We start from the raw sequence: 7,697 nt of genomic DNA on the forward strand, positions 1-7,697 counted from the left end.
AACCTAGCTGAGCATGGTGGTGGGTGCCTATAATTTCAGCTACTAGGGAGGCTGAGGCAGGAGAATCGCTTGAACCTGGGAGGCGGAGGTTACAGTGAGCTGAGGTTACAGTGAGCTGAGATCACACCATTGCACTCCAGCAAAAAACCAACGAACCAACAAACAAAGAAACAGAAAAGAAACCCAATTTTTAAAAACAACTTGTAAGGCTTTATTTTTACCATAAAATCAGTTTGCTTCCTAGGCCGCCGGTTTCTTCTGGTTACCACTTGTGTGATTTGCCTTTTTCCCTCTTTTACTTTAAGCCTTTCTGGAGCCTTCTGTATCCTGGCTGTTTCAGATGCTTTGTAAAAACAAACACTTATAATGGTTTTCTTTCATAACGTTTTCTCCGGAATTCATTGTTCTTTTGCTGGAAATTTTAGCACATTTGTGCGAGTTACCATGGACATTTTACTTGGATTTATTTCTACCACATTATTTGTGCCACCTATTTGTCCATTCTGTTTTCATTTTGCTTGTTTGTATCTCATTTTTGGCCTTCTTTGCCCACTGTTTTCATACTCAGTTTTTCTAGAGCCATGGACAGCAGTTATGACCCCATTTTGTAGATGAGAAAACTGAGGCCCACCGCGGTTGCCGCTCATCCCAGCTGGAGAGTTAGAGTGAGAACTGCCTATGAGAGTCAGTTCAGGACTTGGATGGGCTGTCTCGGCCACGCTGTTTATACTGGGATTATGGCCTTGGCTGAAGTCATCCTTCTTGCCATGTGCCTATTTGAGTCACTTGCATTCCTGTGGGCAGGTGGGCAGGGGAAAGGCAGGTGCTGAGAGAGGCCACTGGCCAGCAACTGTGGCATGCCTGTGGCAAGGGACCAGTGGCAGTCAGAACCTCTCCTCAAGTGGCTCTGCCGGCACTTCCTCATCCCCTCCCCCAGGGGCCACTCGGAAAGGCTGTCTCGGTTTCCAAGTCCAGGCAGGGAACAGATGGTCCACACAAACCTGAACTTGAGGACTGCGGATCGCAGGGGCGGGGAGGGTTAAGGGAAAACAGCGTGGCGGGGAAAGCACGCCAGGGCTCGGAGGCAGGCGGTGGGTTGCTCTGCATCCTCCAGAATTCACGTCTGCCTGGAACCTCACACTGCGAGCTTGTTTGGAAACACGGGCTTGCAGATGTAATTACTTAGGGGTCGAGAGAAGAACATACTAGCTTAGGGCAGGCCCTAAGTCCAATGACTGGTATCCCCAGGAGGAGAGGAGAGACACAGAGACACACACAGAGAAGGTGATGTGAAGATGGAGGCAGAGACGGCAAGAATGCGCCTTGAGGCCGAGGGAGGCTGGAAACCACCAGGAGCTGGCAGGGGCAGGAAGCGTCGTCCCCTAAAGCCTTCAGAGCATTGCAGCCCTGCCCATACCTTGACTTTAAGCCCTGGCCTCCAGAACCATGGAATAATGCATTTCTGTTGCTTTAAGACACAGTTTATGTTAATTTGTGACAGCAACCCCAGACACGGGTACAAAGGCTCCCAGGAGTGGTCACCACCTGGAAGGCAAAGTGAGCGCATCTACAGATCTGGCGTGGACACTGTCTCCGAGAAGAGGCCGCCGGTGGAGCCGGGAGCTTGCGTCCAACCCACAGCCTTGCATTGAGGGGCCAAGGGACCAACTCTCCTGAGCTCCCTCCTCTCTCACCCTCCGGTTTCACTGGAGCCTCCCATTGCCCAAGCCCAGTGAGAAGTCGGGGGAGGCCCAGCTTGTTAGAGCCATCCACACAGTGTAGCCTCCCAGGGCCACGGGTGGGGTGGGAGAGGGACGAAGGGATCTGGAGGGACAAATACAAATCCCCAGATCAGGGGCCTCTTCTCAACAGCTCTGAATCTAGGGTGATTGCGGGAAAATGTCTAAATAATATCTCCGTTTCAACTCTGGAAAAATCCTTGAATGAGGTATAAGGTCCTCCCCGATGTGCTGGTTATCTTCCCTGTGCATCTTCTGCGGGTCTCACCTTGTCCACTCCACTCAGCTGCTGGCCTCCCTGCTGGTTCCTGGACACGCCAGGTGCACACCTGCCACAGGGCCTTTGCATGTGCTGCTCTGCCTGATGGCCCCTCCTCGACTTGTCTGCCTGATTTGCTCTTCATATCCTTCAGCTCTTTAATCCAGTAGATCTCAGCCTGGGGCAATTTCGTCCCCCAGAGGGCACTTGAGCATCTCTGGACATCTTGGTTGTTACAAATGGGAGGCTATATTGTAACCAGTATCTAGGCGACAGAGGCCAGGCATGCTGCTCAACAGCCTACAGTGCTCCATAATGAAGAATTAACCCACCCCGGATGTCACCAGCACCGAGGCTGAGAATCCCTGCCTTCTCAAATGTTAACTTCTCAAAGATTCTTTCTCTGACATTTCTTCTTCTTTTTTTTTTTTTTTTTTTTTTTGAGATAGAGCCTCGCTCTGTCACCCAGGTTGGAGTGCAATGGTGCCATCTTGGTTCACTGCAACCTCCACCTCCTGGGTTTAAATGATTCCCCTGCCTCAACCTCCCGAGTAGGTGGGACTACAGGCATGTGCTGTGACACCTGGCTAGTTTTTGTACTTTTTAAGTAGAGATGAGGTTTCATCATGCTGGCCACGGTGGTCTCAAATTTCTGGCCTCAAGTAATTCACCCACCTCGGCCTCCCAAAGTGCTGGGATTGCAGGTGTGAGCCATCATGCCCAGCCTGACATTCCCATTTTAAATGGCAACTCCCCTGCCCCTCCCTTCCCTCCTCCTTGCTTCCTCTCTCTAGATCGCTTGCTTTGGTGATGATGTGCCCTCCCTCATGAGAACCTAAACTCTAGGATGGCAGAGATTGTTGTCTGTTGTGTTTACTCTTGAATCCCTAGGGCCTAACACCTGACACACAGTGGATGCTCCATAAATACACGAGTTTGTATCTTTTGTAAGGACATGGATGAACCTGGAAACCATCATTCTCAGCAAACTGACACAAGAACAGAAAATCAAACACCACGTGTTCTCACTCATAGATGGGTGAACAATGAGAACACAGGGACACGAGGGAAGCATCACACACTGGGGTCCTTTGGGAGAGGTACGGGAGGGAGGGTGGGGGAGGGATAACGCAGGGAGAAATGTCAGGTATAGGTGATGGGGAGATGGTGGCAACAAACCACCTTGCCATGAATGTACCCGTGCAACAATCTTGCATGATATGCACATGTACCCCAAGAGCTAAAGTACAATAAAAAAATGAATGAATGAATCAGAGCTTGCAAACCGGTAGCCCTCCATCACATCTGGCCTTCACAGCGTTGTCCTTTCCACAGAGGCAGGGTCTTGCTTGCTGTCCAGGCTGCAGTGCCCTGGTGCAACCATAGCTCACTACAACTTCAAACTCCCAGGCTCAAGCAAGCCTTTTTTCTCAGCCTCTTGAGTAGCTGGGACTGCAGGCACACACTACTACACCCAGCTAATTAAAAAACATTTTTTTTAGAGATGGGTCTTGCCATGTTTCCAGGTTGTTCTCCAACTAATGGGCTTAAGCAATTCTTCCTCCTTTGCCTCCCAAATCTATGGAGAATTAAATGGCTGGAGCTGGTCTCAGCATCACCTGGGTAGAATGTTGCCAAAGTAGCCACCAGGCGTGGCCTTGGCAAGAAAGGTGCTCAGGCATCTGGTTCACTGAACACTCCCCATGCTCAGGGGACACTCAGGGGGACCTGCTCACCCTGTGCCCCCAACACTACCCACCTATCACATCTACACACACGCACATGCACACACACACATGCACACACAGGAAGAGATGGACTTTTATCAGTGACTGCTCACTTTATAACAACAGCAAACATTCAGTGACTGTGATCCGGGCACCATCCTGCGAGGCTTACCCGGGTCATCTCTCTGAGTCCTCACCATAAACACATGAGGGCACTACTATTTTTTTTCCTCCCTCATGTTTATTTGTACAAATAGCACAGGAGGACCCCAGCCCCATGCAGATGGCAGCCCCGGGGGGTCGCACCAGTCCTTCTGTCCTCACGTTGGCAGACAGAGACATATACTCTGAAGCCTTTGTAGGGGCCTGCGCACCTTTGGGAGCCTGAGCTGGAACTGAAGCTGGAGGTGCAGCCTGGGCCTTGTTTTGATCCTCGGACTTGGCCTTGACTTTTGGCTGGCAGGGCCTGAGCCCCTTGGCAATGCATGCACGAGCACGCTTCCCAAGCTTGGGGTGGGCAATGTAAGCAAGCCGATTGAGCTTGCGGCTGACACCTGCCTTTGGGATCTTGGGCTTAACCTCCTTGGGCTTTATGAGAGCCTTGATGGCCTCGGCACGTGCACTCATGGCCTTGGCATTGTTGGCCTGCATCTTCTTTAGGCCCTTCTTGTTGTGCTTCTTGGCAAAACACATGTTCCTCAGGAACTTGGGGTCCACCCCCTTAAGAGATTCGTATCTTTGTGATCGGGGTTTCTTGATACCATTTCTGTGCCATTTTCGGGACTGGTCGTGTGTTGTGTGGTTCTTGGACTTGGCCATGTCTGCACCTAAGCCGCAGCTCCTGAAGCGCCTAGGACCGGAAGACGGTACTATTTTTATCATATCCATATTGCAAATGAGAAAACCAAGGCACGGACAGGTGATGTAACCTGCCCAAGATCACACAGCTGGTGATCGTAAGTCGGGATTTAAACACAGCCGGCCAACCCTGGAGCTCTGCTCTCAGCCACGATGCTGAACTGGTTCTTCACTCAGGGAGTCCCGCGTTCTCCTCCATCATGGACGCGGTCTGTTTCCTCTCCCCGTTGGTGCTGGACTTGAGTTTGGCTGGGAAAACGTGAGCAGGAGTGACAGCCATGCTTGGATCAGTCCAAGCTTGGACTCGGAAATGTGTACTTCTGCTAGTCTCTGGAATTTTATCGTTAGAGGAACTTTCTCCAAAGTAGCTATTAATACATCTCTCAGCGTGGGCCCCAGAGTGGGACACAAGGAACAGGGAGCTGACCATAGCCCCACGGCAGCAAGAGGCCAAACCCAGCAGAGCTCACGCCTCAGGCTGAGCTGCCCACCAGAGCTCCACTTACCTGCAAATCCATAAGCTAGAAGAAATCACAATCATCTTAAACAACTGAATGCTGGGGTCGTCTGTGACACAGACTTGCTGACGGAGCCATTCTGCTAAGAGATGGGATGTGGACGGTCCTGACTCTAACTCTCACGGGCTTTTGTGCTGCTTCCCCTCTCTTCCTTACCTCCCATTCACCTTTCCATCTTATTCCATTTTCTCTCCTCTTTAGGCGGAGGACACTGGCAAAACTGTGAAGAAAGCAGGGATTGGCAGAGCCCTGGTCCGGATTTAGGAGGCTTCCCAGGATGTGGGAAGGCTCCTGTCAGAGCTTCTTGTCCTGAAGGGGCCACCGTTTCGGGACACTGACGAGGACCTGACTTTGGGACAGTAGTCTAGAATCCCCTTCCTCTCGCTGCCTGCACCTGTTCTCAGCCCAGGGGACTTCTGGCTGATCTGGCCTCTCCTGTCCAATGCGCCCTTCCCCTGCAGCGGCCAGAGCTGCAGTGTTACATTTTAAGGAGGTCTCTGGTGCAATTTCAGCAGTTCTCTCATTACTAAAGCGCATTATAGCTACTTCTTTGACATCTCTGGAAGAGCAGGAAAAAGATGCTGGCAGAGAAAAGTCAGGGCTAAGCAATATTTCTGAGACTACATCTACCCTCTCCCCTCCCTTTTGTATCTCGCCCTTTGAAACGATGGCCAAACGGAATTCAAACGGCCAGGCAGAAATTTGTTCTGTGATAAATCACTCTCTATCCAGCTGACAGTGCACGGCGCTGCAAGACTTCGACCATCTCCTGTTGCTCTTGGCTTGGGGCTGCTGTCCACGCAGGGGCTGGCAGTGCTGATGGGCTGCCTGGCCTGGCTTGGGGAGGAGGAGGGGGAGATGGCTGGCTGCCCGCTCCACTTGGGCTGAGGAAGCAGGCAGGATTGTGGGTCAGGGCAGCGGGGCCCAGAGAAAGACACGCCTCCCTGTAGGATCCAAATGTTGTAGAAACACAGGCTTGCACCTGTGTTGTGCTAGAGTCCTCGCTGCTCTAAGATTCATTTTCTTCACCTATGAAACAAAGATTTTTTCAACCAACACTTTCCATGCCCCTACTATGGGCGAGGTGTTTCTAGACATGGAGATAGACACGGACATGAGTGAGAGACCAGAATTTCATTTAGGGAGTGGGAATAGATGATAACAAGCAAACAAGGAAATCATCGTGAGTGATAAATGCTACAATAAAAATAAAATAAGAAAACATGACAGCATGGTGCAGAGACCTCGCGTGAGGTGACGTTTAGGCTGGAGATATGGGGGAAGAGGTTTCTAAGAAGAGATTCGGTAAGAGGCACCATATTTATTAAGTGTCTGCTGTATGAAGTTTCTGTTCATTGATTTATTTATTTATTTATTTATTTTTAGATGGAGTGTCGCTCTGTCACCCAGGCTGGAGTGCAGTGGTGTGATCTCGGCTCACTGCAACCTCTGCCTCCCAGGTTCAAGCGATTCTCCTGTCTCAGCCTCCTGAGTAGTTGGGATTACAGGTGGCCACCATCACACCCAGCTAATTTTTGTATTTTTAGTAGAGACAGGGTTTCACCATGTTGGCCAGGCTGGTCTCGAACTCCTGACTTCAAGTGATCCACCTACCACAGCCTCCCAAAGCGCTGGGATTACAGGTATGAGCCACCGTGCCTAGCCTAGGAAGTTTCTGTTCTAAGAGTTTATATGTGTGGATTCCTTTCATCTTCACACAAACCATTTTACAGGTGAGGGGGCCGAAGAACAGAGAAGTAAAATAACTGGTCCAAGGTCTCACAGTGACCAGGAGTTGGAGCTGGATTTGAAAGAAACCATCTATGTCCAGAAAAGCCTCACTTAGCCTCTCACTTACCCTGTACGAGGGCCTGGAGGTAGGAATAACTGTGGCCTGTTCTAGAAACAGAAAGAAGGTTGACAGTACAAGGTTAGAGAAGTAGGAGGAGCGTGTCATGCAGGAAGAGAAACAGCGGGATAGGTTTATCAGGAGAATTAAATAAGAAAACCTACAAGTAGGGGAATTAGCCCAGTGCCAGTAAAAGCAGGGACACACTGAAAGCCTGTGGCCAGGCAGAACACTAGGGCCTGGGAGATGGGGATCTGTAGAGGGCTGGGCAGACAGAATGTATAGGACCCAGAAGGGTGTTTACGAGGGGGCTGGAAGAGGAGAATGGGGAGAGCCTTCCAGGATGTCAGCCTTAATCAGATCCGACCGCACCACACATGCGGTTTCTCCCTGCAGCTCCTGCCCGGGTCACCCTCTGCACCATCTGCCTTCTTTCTCCTTAATAGGCACTCGAGATCCTCAAGCCGTAAAACACAGAGGTAAGAGGCACCACATCCCAGCACTTTGGGAGGCTGAGGCAGGTAGATCACTTGAGGTCAGGAGTTTGAGACCAGGCTGGTCAATATGGTGAAACCCCATCTCTAATAAAAATAAGAAAGAAATAAAAATAAAAATAAAAACAAAAGCCGGGCGTGGTAGTGCACACCTGTAATCCCAGCCACCCAGGAGGCTGAGGCAGGAGAATAACAACCCCGGAGGTGGACGTTGCAGTGAGCCGAGATCACGCCACTGCACTCCAGGCTGGGA

General features: G+C 50.8%; 2 protein-coding genes across 2 annotated transcripts in view; both read right to left on the bottom strand.

Annotated features, from left to right (window-relative positions):
* LOC108281694 (60S ribosomal protein L29-like) overlaps positions 1-4,955 on the bottom strand; it is a 7,302-nt gene extending 2,347 nt beyond the window's left edge. The window contains exon 1 of the mRNA XM_017497374.2: positions 3,945-4,955. Coding sequence (XP_017352863.2) covers positions 3,945-4,613 — 669 coding nt within the window. The 5' untranslated portion in view covers positions 4,614-4,955. The remainder of the gene's footprint in view (positions 1-3,944) is intronic.
* Positions 1-7,697, bottom strand: part of TMEM132C (transmembrane protein 132C) — a 432,621-nt gene that overhangs the window by 18,847 nt on the left and 406,077 nt on the right. The gene's annotated exons all lie outside the window — the stretch shown is intronic.

The sequence above is a fragment of the Cebus imitator genome, unplaced genomic scaffold (genome assembly GCF_001604975.1).
Source record: "Cebus imitator isolate Cc_AM_T3 unplaced genomic scaffold, Cebus_imitator-1.0 Scaffold230, whole genome shotgun sequence".
Lineage (NCBI taxonomy): Eukaryota > Metazoa > Chordata > Mammalia > Primates > Cebidae > Cebus > Cebus imitator.